At 44.1% G+C, this 12,826-nt stretch overlaps 3 protein-coding genes across 10 annotated transcripts; 1 reads left to right on the forward strand and 2 right to left on the reverse strand.

The window, feature by feature from the left end:
* Positions 1–361: 361 nt before the first annotated feature.
* LOC135586700 (phosphatidylinositol 4-phosphate 5-kinase 1-like) lies at positions 362–6,291 on the forward strand. Of its 7 annotated transcripts, none has more exons than XR_010487608.1 (11): positions 362–509; positions 594–1,924; positions 2,017–2,178; positions 2,290–2,455; positions 2,933–3,043; positions 3,167–3,360; positions 3,462–3,592; positions 3,679–3,781; positions 4,167–4,881; positions 5,244–5,385; positions 5,984–6,291. XR_010487608.1 is itself a non-coding variant. In XM_065112157.1 (9 exons), exons 1-9 carry the CDS (start codon positions 414–416, stop codon positions 4,438–4,440), a joined length of 2,568 nt encoding a protein of 855 aa, XP_064968229.1. In that variant the 5' UTR covers positions 362–413; the 3' UTR covers positions 4,441–5,136. The 7 variants fall into 7 exon arrangements, 1 of the variants encoding a protein (XP_064968229.1); XR_010487609.1 differs by having other exon boundaries at positions 5,244–5,381; positions 5,984–6,290; XR_010487607.1 differs by lacking the exon at positions 5,984–6,291 and having other exon boundaries at positions 4,167–5,107; positions 5,244–5,964.
* Positions 6,292–6,771: 480 nt separating this feature from the next.
* On the reverse strand, positions 6,772–12,794 carry LOC103987419 (uncharacterized). Of its 2 annotated transcripts, XR_010487612.1 has the most exons (6): positions 12,440–12,794; positions 10,039–10,975; positions 9,802–9,897; positions 8,226–8,362; positions 7,907–8,158; positions 6,772–7,638 (listed from the first exon to the last, which is right to left on the reverse strand). XR_010487612.1 is itself a non-coding variant. In XM_009405714.3 (5 exons), exons 1-5 carry the CDS (start codon positions 12,655–12,657, stop codon positions 7,987–7,989), a joined length of 1,560 nt encoding a protein of 519 aa, XP_009403989.2. In that variant the 5' UTR covers positions 12,658–12,794; the 3' UTR covers positions 7,672–7,986. The 2 variants fall into 2 exon arrangements, 1 of the variants encoding a protein (XP_009403989.2); XM_009405714.3 differs by lacking the exon at positions 6,772–7,638 and having other exon boundaries at positions 7,672–8,158.
* On the reverse strand, positions 6,979–7,407 carry LOC103988323 (uncharacterized). Its single transcript, XM_009406866.2, has one exon. It carries the CDS (start codon positions 7,405–7,407, stop codon positions 6,979–6,981), a length of 429 nt encoding a protein of 142 aa, XP_009405141.2.
* Positions 12,795–12,826: the final 32 nt, after the last annotated feature.

The following is a 12,826-nucleotide window of genomic DNA, read 5'->3' on the forward strand; positions in this document are numbered from 1 at the left end:
TCCCCGGGCGAATTTTCAATCCTGCCACAGTGCATATCTGGATCCATCATCACGCCTTCGTTTTATATCGGCGATTATAACGGTTTGCTAAAATGGTAACGGCCGCTCATTATCGCACAGTGTCGGAAGGAAACATCGAGACGCATATCACGATAAGGTTCGTCGCAACCCTTTGGGATTAATGGGACGAAGACGTCGCTGGCCGAGGGGGGGACCACACGCTGCGAGGGGTCAATTTGGTAAAAGCAGTAGGAGAAGATGAGATATCGCATCAGCGTATCCCCACGACGAATAAGAAATGCGTCACCTGTCCATTGGCCTCTGGGGAATAACGGGGCGTAGTAGTGGCCCTTTTCGAACGTGGTGGTGGGTAGTTTCGTCAATGAGCTCTTCGAACGGCCTCGCTGGCGTTGATGTGGTATTATTGTATGCCGATGACGACCCCCTTCTCTGGCCCTCTTGCATATCGGAACAAGAGCAAAGCAAAAGCGAAAGAACAAAAAGCACAGGCAAGCCCAGGACGGCCTCCTGTTCTGCTCTTTGCTTCTCGCGAGTCATCTTCTTGAGCTGCACCTATTCCTTGTTTGCTGCAGGGTTTCTCTTCCTGTTCCTGGATTCGATCCATATCTTCTTCTATTTGTCCACGGAGGAGGGAAAAGGGGTGGTTTCGATCCGAAGAGGAATGCCGGGTTCGGTTGGAGGCGATTAGGGCTTTTGATCGGAGAATGTGGCGTCTCGGACGTGACGGCGACGCCACCGGGATCGGCGGCGGAGGCGGGGAAGCGGTGGATGAGGACGCAGGCAAGCCGGTGGTGGTGGCGGTCCCCCCGGCGATGCAGGCGGAGGCGTACCACCAGGCTAGAAGTAGATCTCAGGGCGGCGGCGGCGGCGGCCGGAGAGTCGCCCCCGCTGCATGTTCTCCGGAAGAGAACGCGACGGCGGTGGAGAAGGCGCTTCCGAACGGGGACATGTACACTGGGGGTTTCGTCGGGAACGCGCCCCACGGCCGCGGAAAGTACTTGTGGGCCGACGGTTGCATGTACGAGGGGGAGTGGCGGCGGGGGAAGGCGGCCGGGAAGGGTAAGTTCTCGTGGCCCTCCGGCGCGACGTTCGAGGGCGAGTTCCGCTCCGGCCGTATGGAGGGCTTCGGGACCTTCACTGGATCGGAGGGCGACACCTACCGAGGCTTCTGGATCGCCGACCGCAAGCACGGGTACGGATGCAAGTGGTACGCCAACAGCGACTACTACGAGGGCGGGTGGCGGCGGAACCTCCAGGAGGGCCGAGGCCGGTATGTGTGGCGGAGCGGGAACCAGTACGTCGGCGAGTGGCGGAACGGCGTCATCTCCGGCCGCGGGGCGCTGATCTGGGCGAATGGCAACCGCTACGACGGCCATTGGGAGAACGGCGTGCCAAAGGGGAGCGGCGTGTTCACGTGGCCCGACAGCAGTTGCTACGTCGGTAGCTGGAGTAAAGGCGATCCAAAGAGCTTCAACGGAACCTTTTACCCTGCCGTCACCACAGGACGCAAGGAGATCGGTGGAAAGAGGAGCTCATTCTCGCTTTTGGATGAAGCATTCATGCTTCCGCCGCTGGCACCAGCGTCGAGGAAGACATCGTCGGTGGACGGTGTACTGGGGAGGAGGAGCTCCACCGCAGAAAAGAACTTCCCCAGGATCTGTATCTGGGAATCTGAGGATGAGGCCGGGGACATCACATGCGATATCATCGATACAATCGAGGCAGCGATGCTTTACAAGGATGGCTTGTCCTTCGATCAGGGTGAGCGAACACTAATCAGTGCCGTGCAGCAGCGACGCAACCAATATTGTTTGTCAACATGGGAGGCGAAGAAGCCAGGGCAGACTATATTGAAGGGTCATAAGAACTATGATCTGATGTTGAACCTTCAATTGGGCATCAGGTAAATGGCTTGATGTCTCTCTGGTTAGGCGTTGGTTGCTATTGCCTCTGGAACGTCCATTTGAAATTTGGGTTCATTTTATTTTGTTTTAGTTACTCTGTTGGGAAGCCAGGTTCACTCAGAGAGCTCGGAGCCAGGGATTTTGATCCCAGGGAGAAGTATTGGACTAGGTTTCCTCCCGAGGGATCAAAGATTACACCACCTCACCAGTCCATGGAGTTCCGGTGGAAGGATTATTGCCCTATGGTTTTCAGGTAGTATTTATTCTTCTTTACCAGCTAGAATAATATAATTTATTCTAATTTTCCTTTTTCCTATCTAGGTTGGATTTTGATTTAGTAATTTGTGATGTACTTGGCTTGCAGACACTTGAGGAAGTTGTTTAACGTTGATCCGGCAGATTATATGGTAGCCATATGTGGAAATGATGCTTTGAGGGAACTATCTTCCCCTGGGAAGAGCGGAAGTGTCTTCTACCTAACCCAAGATGACCGCTTCATGATTAAGACTGTGAAGAAATCTGAAGTGAAGGTTAGATGATTTAGTTGCTTGTTTTTCATTGATAGTCCTATTTATGTGTCAGTAATTCTTTATGGTTCTGTGGCTCAAGTTCATAAAATTGCTGGATCTAACAGTTGCCAATTGGAATCAGGAATACAACTATTGGATGCACATAATTTACTCCACAGATATGAGTCGTCATGCTTTAGCTGCATATTGTTATGTTAAATACAATGAGATCTGACTTTTCTACTATGCATCACAATGCTAGTGTCTGTTACAATCGTTAGCTTCGAAAAACTTTTTATGAATTCTAATGCCCTTGGTCCTGCCTATGAGAGAAGAACGCAGTTGATCAGGCATTGCACGGTTGCATGTATCTCAATGAATAAAACAAGACCAGATAGTTTGTCACTGGTTTGCGAAAGTTTATCTCTTAGCAAATATTCACTAATCTGTTTTTATTTGGGTGCTGACTCATAATTTGCTTTAATAATTGGTCTTTAGGTACTTATTAGGATGTTACCCAGTTACTACCAACATGTCTATCGGTATGAAAATTCACTGGTCACGAAGTTCTATGGTGTTCATTGTGTGAAGCCCATTGGTGGGCCAAAGGTAAGATATTATTCGGATAAGCTGCTTCCCCATTATTTAGCTGTCTTCATTCTTCACAATGTAACTGGTATGATAATGGCTAATATCCATGTACTTGTTTGCTTATATGTGGCTGGAGAACAGGTACGTTTCATTATAATGGGCAATTTATTTTGCTCAGATTATCATATTCATAGAAGATTTGACCTGAAAGGTTCATCCTATGGTCGATCAACTGACAAGGCTGAGGAAGAGATCGATGAGATGACAACCCTGAAGGATCTTGACCTAAACTACATATTTCGCCTGCATAGGTCTTGGTACCTGGAGCTTCTTGAGTAAGTGCTCAATTTGTAGCTTGAAATGTTTGATTGTTTGTGTTTTTTATTATTTTGTTCCTCTGTCTTCTGTGAGTTGATGATATTTGTTCACGTTTCAGACAAATCAAGCGGGATTGTGAATTCTTGGAAGCAGAGGGGATTATGGATTATAGTCTCCTGTTGGGGTGTCACTTCTGCGATGATGTTTCAGCATCATGGGCAGGTTCATCACCATGTTCTGCTTCTACAAGTAAGTTGATTTTTCTCATAGTTTGGTACATTACGGACTATGGAGCACTTCAAGTCCATCTAAACTTAGTAATGGTACTTGATCAGAACCTTATCGCAAGAGCTATTCATTTCAAGATCGAGCTGCTTGGTCCAAATTGCAGTTATCGAAGTCAACCCATCAAGATATGGATCTATCAATGGGTGGCCGGTATGTCTATCGAATTCATTGTTTTTTCTGGTCGTAGAAACTTTAATTGGAATACAAAGACTAATTCAAACTCCAGCTCCCTTTACTATGATGAGTAACAAGTAAAAACAACTATATTTTGCTAGCCTTTATGGTCTTTATGATTTTTTTTCTTGTACTTGCATTCTCCATAGCAAACATATTGTTGTACTCAATATATTTCTGGCATTTTAGACCTTGCTGGTTCTGTATTCCACATGTCTCAATTTTCATTAGAAAGATAATACATGATTGCTTATTTTCTTCACTAGAATAATATTGTCTATTGTTTAATGCAAGCTATACCTTAAAATCTGTTTATAAATTGTTGGTTTCTGACATGTCAATATATTATCTTCATGGTTAGGAAACCTTTTATCGGGCTAGGCTTAAACATGCCGGCAAGAGCAGAGCACACAACAAGAAGCGAATTGATGCCGACACTCAATGGCAAGATCCATGATGTGATTCTCTACTTTGGGATAATCGATGTCCTCCAGGACTACGATATTACTAAGAAGCTGGAACATGCTTACAAATCCTTACAGGTGGATCCCAATTCCATCTCAGCAGTGGATCCAAAGCTCTACTCCAGGCGGTTCCAAGAATTCATCAGGAGAATCTTTATGGAAGATGACTGACCAAACAGGGAAAGGGGGAGAACCTGGACAGACTTCAGAAGCCAAAATCACCATGGACGAAACATGACTTTCTGTTATTGGCTCAACATGTGCTGTTAATAACTTTGCTCTATGACACCTGAATTTGGCAAATGCCAACGGACTGAAAGCGTGACTCAGGGAGAAGCATTTGAAGGTTTGCTATATAGGAGGCAGATGACCAAAATTATCATTCAGCTTCGCGAAACCTAAATTTGAGATGCTCATGTACCTTTCCGATGAATAGTGAGCTAATCAGCCATAGACACTCAGCATTAGGAACCTGAAGTTGAGAGCTTCAACTGTCCATCGGATGAAGGCGGATCTTGATCAGAGAAAGAATTGTTACATGTGCAGATTTCACTAGCTTAAGTTTGAGACCCTCAATTGACCAGCGGAGGATGCTACAATTTGCTCCAGCAGGTGACAAGTTTGAAAGCTCTGCCATTGTTACAATATGGTATATGGATTCCATTAGTTTTCTATACTTCCTTTTGGGTTTCAGATAGATAGGGAACATAATTTTATACTGTTTGAGGGGGGAAAAAAAAAGAAAAGAACATATCAACTTGCAGTTGTAGGCATCAAATAAGAATTGTACAGGAAATGGAAGAGGAAGGTGATGATAGTGATGATGATATGTGCATGAGTAGGTTAAACTTTACCTTCTTTCTGCTACAGTCACTCTGATCTTTCTCTGTTTCTTTTCTGCTATCGTTTGTTGTTTGTTTGTTTTCTCTCTCTTTTCCAGTATGGAATAATATTACTCCGATAACCTTTTCCAGACCCAAAGCAGAGAGAAGCTCGCACTGCCCCATCTCAACAGCTTCTGAGTCGAGAGGGGCATTATCGGACGTGGGAAAAAGGTGGGCTGGAGAATGGAATTGGCATCAAAAGCGGAGAAAAGTGCGCCAGCCAAGATGGTGGGTATGGCATCACATCTCTCCTCTTTCCCTTCCTCTTCTCGCTCCCATTCCCACCCACTCGCACTGTTGTTGCTCTCCCATTCAACAGCTCCTTCAAATTCCATTTCTTTCCTTATCCTTGGCGTCTTTTGCTTTCTCCGTGTTTGACCAGTCTAACCCTTGTAGCTTCCCGTGTTACTCTTTCCTCTACTGGTGAACCAAAAGAGGAGAGAAGGCTGCTTACCACTAACTATTGAGCATCTCAAAGAACAGAATACTATTAAGCATTCAGCTTTTTTTCCCCCTTTCTTCCAATCAAGTATTCATCTTTGGAGTTTGGAGAGGGGGAAAGATAAGTTTAATCTCTCTTCTCTCTCATTATGCTAGTTGTAATCGAGGTCGAAGGCTGTGTCAGGGCTTATCACCTTTCCGTACCCTTTCCTAGTCGTTATTTGATTGAGTGTCTTGTTTCAACACGAAACCGAGCTCAGAAAGGGAAGTTGATATGTATGTGTCCACAGATCGCCTGTGAACTCGAATCTGCATGTCTCCTTCGGCTTACGCCATTACAGTAAACCGCTACTTGCTTTCTTGCTGATGACTCTTAAATATCTCTCCAGAGTCTTTTCGCGTGAAAAGGACCCAAGTGGATTTAAACTGGTATACTGGTTCTCGACCATTGTGAAGGCAAATAGCACTCACTGTTCACGGATCGTCTCGTGTTCGCCAGGTGCTTGAAGAAATGGAGCAACCAAATAAACGGGGTGCTTTGAGGTCTCGGGAGTCTTCCCTTGCGCGCGTTCCGGCTTTTTTTTGTTTCGGTCAGTCGTCAGCTCCGTGACTTGTTTTTACCCGCAGAGAGCTTGTAGCAATAGTAGCAGCAGCTCAGATCCAATACATAAAGCAAAAGTATAGCCGCGGTAGGTAAAAAAACAAGGCTGGGCTTCCCAACCTAATGCTTTTATATAGCAGTAGAATTATGACAAGATCCTACGTTTTTTTTATCGATGGGACAAAGAATGATCATTTATGTCTCCTGGGTTAGTCTAAAGATTAAATAATATTTTATTTTCTATAAAAAAATAGTTATATCATTACTATTTATAGAGTTCCGAATAGAATTCACTACGATTTAGATTCTTAATAATAAATAAATTTTTATTCGATTCTAATAGAATTAAATAGATTCAATAAATATTATTTAAAATTTTAAAAAATAAAAGGATAATAACAAATTTCTTCGAGTCTCGTTTGGAGTTAGAAGAAAGTGAGAGACACTGAAAAGAGCCCATCGAGTTGCAACCCACGGCGTGCCTGCTGTTTGTGCAATATATATATTGGGTTAGGACAGGAGGATTCATGCTTCCTATACATGCATAGCAGATTCTCAACCAAAAACAACGAGAAATTAAACATCGCAAGTAACGTTATGTGCTCTTAAGCGTAGTAAAATTCCAAACATAGTGTCCATAATTAGATTCCTATTACAAAGCGTCCTCCTCCCCTTATTTTTCTCCACATCGTTTATGTATTAACACCCACAAACATCACATGCAAGATACAGTAGATATTACAGCAGAGAGGGGGCACAATCGTAATTCTGAAGCTACTCCCATCACGGTCCGGTACCCCGCGGCGGAGCGCTGTTAGAGCCTGCTCCGCCACCGCGAGCTCCACCAAACCCGAACCCTCCAACGCTCGAAGTCCCACCCCCGCCCCCGCCACCGCCACCGCCACCGAATCCGAAGCCGTACCCTCCACCGCCGCCTCCTCCCCCGCCGACGCGTCCGTCATCGGAACGACCGCTCCATCCAAACCCGAACTGGTGGGCGCCGTTCTCGGGTCGGCCGTACGACCCTCGCCAGAAGCCGAAATCAGCAGCAGCGCCCCCGCCCCCGCCGCCGGGCGCCGAGCCAACGCCCCAGAAGTACTCCCACCCGCCACCTCTACCACCGGCACGGTCAGATCCCCATCGGAAGTCCCATCCGCGAGGGTTTTGGCCCGAGCTCGGGCCGCCTCCGCCTCCGCCAGATCGCCCGGCCATCGCGATCACAGTGAATCCGAGAAGGGCGTTGTTATCGCTTGGCGGTGGAGGAAAGGAACGATGAGTTCTTTAGACCAACAACAAGCGGCACCTTAGAGAAACCAAACCACGGGAAAGTGGAGAGGACTCGGTCGTTTCCTTTTTGACTTTGCTGGTCCAGTTGGTTCCCATCACAATAAATACCATCTCACCGTGTACACACAGCTTCGTTGAACATCCATTTGCTGCTATCTGGAAAGCAGTAGAATGAAGACGACGACGATATTAGTATATCACACTTGCCTAAAGCACCATCAATAAGCACGAACTTTAAAGATCCAACCACAACATAAACCTCCACCCATCAAAATCATAGTTCCCCCGATCTACACCAAATCGTTACAAACAGCAAGTCATGATTTCCATACTGCCAATCCTCCTGCCTCAGCTAGTAGTAGCAAACCAGAAAGAAAAGGTGAAAAAAAGGGAACACAAATAGAGTAGACTTTTCTCCATGCACCTTCTGCTCGAAAGGATGGTGATGATTGTTTGGCTGCTGCTACAATCTTCATAGGGTAGAACAATGTACACAAGGAGAATCTACTCCAGCTTGTCCTCTTCCGCCTCATCTTCAAGACTAAATGCATCGGCATGATCTGCAGTCCTTTCCTTTTTATCGAGCTTCACCAATCCAATGTTGCCATCAGAAGTCCCTTTTGTAAGAGATTGTGCTTCTTCATCGTCGTCGCCAGCTTCACCCGAATAAGCATATCTGAAGTAGAAGTTTGAACGTTAGACACGGTTTTATGGCAGGAGCACAAACATGGCAGGAGTTATACCTTTGAGAGCTTTGAGATGGTGCCCACAGATAGCACATGACACAGAGCAGCACCAAGGAAAGAATGTCCCAGAAAGCAGTAATGATCCATGCACTCTGCCATCTCTCGCTGAAGGGGTCTGTTGCTTTGAAATAAACCTGTAGGAAATGATGTCTTAGACTAAGATCATAAAAGGTTTCTACTATATTACCTTCACTAAATGCCTGCATTTGATGTCCTTCCAAAGTTTTTGCCTACATGTTTAATACACTGACATTGCAACCAATGTATGGGTACTCATATCTCCAAAAACATACTCAGATTGAAATTTATTTACATAAAAGACTGTATCATGCACCATGTTTCGAAAAATTGCACAGCAGCATGAATGCTCATCCATCAAGAGTGATGCAAAGGAAGGTCCTTTCCAAACCCTTTCTGGAATTCAGTCGGGCAAAAAAAGACGTACCCGGTGCATGAGGCTCCCACCAATGCAGGGTCCGGGGAGAATCAATATATGCAGCCTTACCTTTAAATATGCTAACCTTTCTTAGAATTTTTGGACCTAACTTTATCTTAGTTAAACAAAATACTTTGACCAGCCAGAAGCTAACTCTATCTGAGAATTTTTGGACCGAACTTCCAGTGTAATTTATCAAGTATTACAGTCTTAATTTAAGAAAAGTTAGTGCATGTAGGTGTTACCTAAGAGACAAATTAAAGTGAATTTCAAAGGTACTAGGAATGTGCTTTGGCATCACTATGATGACTTCTATATCGGGCTTTACTAATTTCTAAATGTGCACTTGTTTGATTTTCCTCCTATTAAGAAAGTATAAGTACTTCGTCCAATTCCTTATCCATATTTCTGAATGACTCTTAAAGTCATGGTTCCAAGGGGTATCTTGTATGCTCTCTTGGAGAGTTGTGCTTGGATCATTAGCATAGCAGTTAGTAGCAGGATTTGATGAACTCTCTTTTCTTTAACATTCCCTTATCTGTTTGAACTTGCAGATTCCCTTATCTGTTGATAATCGACCCTGGAACTTCCTCTTTGCCTTCTATGGTATCTCGCTAACTGAGCTTTAATATTATTTCAGCTTCCTTCTATAATTTAAAATCAAAATTTTATACAACCTTTACAATATGTAAGTCAAGCCTTTCCTCAGCTCACTTGCACCATATAAGATGTAAAATGAACTCAACAGTGGATATTTTAAGCTAGGTCAATGGTTATTTGCTTAGCGTGTGCCTGTTTACACCCCCATGAGATGTAGTAAATGTAATGTGTCATTTGCCATATATATATATATATATATATATATATATATATATATATATATATATATATATATATATATATATATATTCTCCATTCTACATTGCAACTCTAGGAAGGACGACGGCAACAACAACAAAGCTTTAAAGTACTGTCGGAGTCGGCTAGAAATACCGGTCTAATTAAATGCTAATGTACTGCTTCTGTCTTTTCCTTTCTGTTGATTCTTGAATGCATCAAGCCAAAATGAAAACATCTAATCATAGATAAAGTACAAAGATGATTGGTCAAGTTATAGCAGGGTGGAAATATTTCTACCTCATATCCAATCCAAGAGACTGAAGCAATCACAGCAACAGCCAATGCGTTCGTAAACTTCCGGTATATATCTAACTTCACAGAACTCCTCCTAGCCTGCACAGATGAAAAGAAGAACCACTTCAGAAACAAGACCGTACCGCTCATATCATAAGAAGTGATAAAAAACTTTGAAGGGTAATTAGAAGCATATTATATATGAGAGGCATAGTTCAATTAAGGCTGTACTTGATATACCTGCAGCTTTTCTAATGTCCGTGAAAGAGACGTAAAGATCCAAAGAATCAAGAAAGCATCCAGAAATGCATCAGGAAGGACAAGGAGCAATTTTGCTTTGCCAGAAATGTCATTGATTGTCCCAACATTTTCCGTGATACTGAGTAACTCTGATGCCAAAAAATAAGTTACTCCAAGAAGAAGCACCTTGGTTGTAAGACCTCCAAGTGTTGGCCGTACAACACCATAACCCATAGAAACCGTAAGAATAAGAAGACGTGAAACAGTTTTTCTGACAGCCCCAACGGTCACAACCCAAGTGGTTATTCCTATAGGTCGCACACCAGTGTCATTGAAATTTAAGTACTCAAAGTACCAAAGAGTCATTTCAAACAGGCCAAGAGCTATAACTAATGAAATACAATTCTGAAGAGGCAAGATATCCCTCCAGAATCTAATGTACTGAGCAAACCAAATGAAACTGAGTGCCAGATATGCCATAGACATGAAGAAGTAGAATTTCATTAGCGGTGCCATCCTCCCAGGCAGGTAACCATCAGGGTTTTTCCAGATTGTCTTCCCACTCATTGTCAGTCCCCTTAGCTTAGGATCACAAGAGATAAAGAACAAGTTATACATTCCAGTCTTTGTTATATTAACCTGATTAGGTTCCATCTTTGTGAATATGTAATCTGCCCTGAAGTGCGTGCTTAATATAACAGGCCAATTTGGATCCACGGAGGATGGTCTTCTGATGACTTCACCTTGTTTGCATCCTTCAAGCTTAGCAAGATCAGGGGTGCAACATATGGACCTTTGCCCCCCATAAGCAGATCCACCAATGTTATCACGGTCAGATGCTTCAAATATAATAGCCTGGATTAATCCTGTGCTGTGCCCCATGTTTGAGTGCTGTTCGGCTGATTCTTTACTCCTCCAGAACGTGATGTTGTCAAACCTGCAATGGTCAATCAATTAAAAAAGAAAGGACATAAAAATATAGAAGGTTAAAGAGAACCTGTAGCTATTAGGCAGAAATAGTAAATAGTCGCAAAGCAATTTTTAAAGGATACAAAAAAATCCAATATCTACCAGATTAGAACATTACTTAAATATATAACGAACTTGAAGTTAATAATCAATAGAGGGATTTACAACTCAATGCAGCAAAAACACAAAAAACTTGTCCCCAATTATCATGGGTCAACTAGTGAGTATTCTCTCCACCACTCAGCTCTTTGAGGGCAATCTCAGAGGGTAATTTAATGGACATCATAATCTCTCTGTCAGCCATCATAATCGCTAATTCCTGTCTCCAATCGTGTTTGTGATCTTTTCTATAGTCTAGTACTTTTAATCTGAACAAAGCCATCCCACCTCAAATCTTAGCTTGCTATTGTCAGTAATAGTTCCTGTTGGACGTCAATATCAATCAACTATCTAAAAGTTGTGAATCTTGATGATGATTCAACTTACTAAGGTGAAGTTTCCTAATGAAACGATGACTTGCTTAAAAGTTTAAACCTCATCTCGGTGTACTTGCGAAGCATGTCAAGTGCTTGTGATGAAAGCATACCCAGAAATCTTTTAGTCCAACCCATAGATACATTGTATGCCTTCCCCCGCATGACACCTCGATTCACAGTCCCATGTTAAACTGAATTCTTTCATAGGCAATCTTGCACATATCTTGCCGCACAATGTCAACATTTTACACCTTTGCTACACTTGCCACAATCAATAAGCAATCATTCCTAGCACCAAAAAACCTAATGAGATCTTGAAATCTCCATATCTGCTGAACTATTCCAGATAAATATGCCTGTTTTTGCGGCCAACCGATCGTTCAAAGCACATGCAAAGTACAACGCAAATAATTAACCCTACCAAAAAGTAAGCCGCAATCTCATCAATATCCTAAGTTATGCAACTGGCTTTGCAAAATGAAACAGCGACGTTTCACAACAACACAAAGGCCTCGCTATGTAGCGCAGTTATTCTTATCTATAGCATAATATGGTCAAGAAGGAATACAGAATCTCTGTCGAATAAACACTTGTGCAGCAAGAACCACCTTAACCCTAGCCGAATCTGAATCTTGTGTCCCAACAAATCATTTCAATCAACACAGATGTAGAATGTGTAACCAACATCTCTTCCAATTCTACAAAGAGCTACAGATCTAATTGCTTCTGCCGGCAAACAACCTCTTTCATCAGATTCCTAGATTATTGCTGATATAGCATAAACAAAAAGGACCGACGAAAGATCGGGAGAAGCTAAAAGAACATAATTCGAGAATAAATGCCGATGAATCGCAATAACTAATGGCGGCTCGTCGAACCACTCTCTCATTGCAATCCAACATCGACAATAATCGGATCCGGAAGCAGCGGAGTATCGAGAAGAAGGGTGAAGTTACTTGATATAAGCACGGCCATCCTCGATCCGAAAGGGGCCACGAGCATCGGGGTCCGACGCAACGATCCCTTCGCTGCCGCCGGAGAGGAGGACGGAGTTGCCGACCTCCCTGAAGGGCTCGAGATCATAGGCGTGGATCGAGGCCGCCGTTCTTGGAACCGCCACAGCGACGGCGAGGAGCACGAGGATTGCGGCGGCGGCCGCCGCGACCAGATCCATGGGAGAGCCGAGACGGAGGAGGGGAGATCTCGCCAACAAGAAGAGGGCAGGTAGCGGAGGCGGCGAGTCGCGAACAAAGAGTGAGAGGTAGGAGACGTGGGAGGCAGCGGGGCCCACCTAGGGGAGATAGAAGAGAGAGACGGGTGCCGCTGGGGTGCGACAAGGACGG

Source organism: Musa acuminata, chromosome BXJ2-6 (genome assembly GCF_036884655.1).
Source record: "Musa acuminata AAA Group cultivar baxijiao chromosome BXJ2-6, Cavendish_Baxijiao_AAA, whole genome shotgun sequence".
Taxonomy (NCBI): Eukaryota; Viridiplantae; Streptophyta; class Magnoliopsida; order Zingiberales; family Musaceae; genus Musa; species Musa acuminata.

Bases quoted from the DNA above. Each gene is read 5' to 3' on its own strand.
- LOC135586700 (XM_065112157.1), top strand. From the start codon at position 414: ATGTGGTATTATTGTATGCCGATGACGACCCCCTTCTCTGGCCCTCTT. The intron at 2,456-2,932 runs GTTAGATGATTT...ATTGGTCTTTAG, and splicing joins TGAAGAAATCTGAAGTGAAG to GTACTTATTAGGATGTTACC. The intron at 3,361-3,461 runs GTAAGTGCTCAA...TTCACGTTTCAG, and splicing joins TGGTACCTGGAGCTTCTTGA to ACAAATCAAGCGGGATTGTG.
- LOC103988323 (XM_009406866.2), bottom strand. From the start codon at position 7,407: ATGGCCGGGCGATCTGGCGGAGGCGGAGGCGGCCCGAGCTCGGGCCAA.
- LOC103987419 (XM_009405714.3), bottom strand. From the start codon at position 12,657: ATGGATCTGGTCGCGGCGGCCGCCGCCGCAATCCTCGTGCTCCTCGCC. The intron at 8,363-9,801 runs GTAGAAATATTT...CATTTCCTACAG, and splicing joins TCTCTTGGATTGGATATGAG to GTTTATTTCAAAGCAACAGA. The intron at 8,159-8,225 runs GTATAACTCCTG...CTTCTACTTCAG, and splicing joins CCATCTCAAAGCTCTCAAAG to ATATGCTTATTCGGGTGAAG.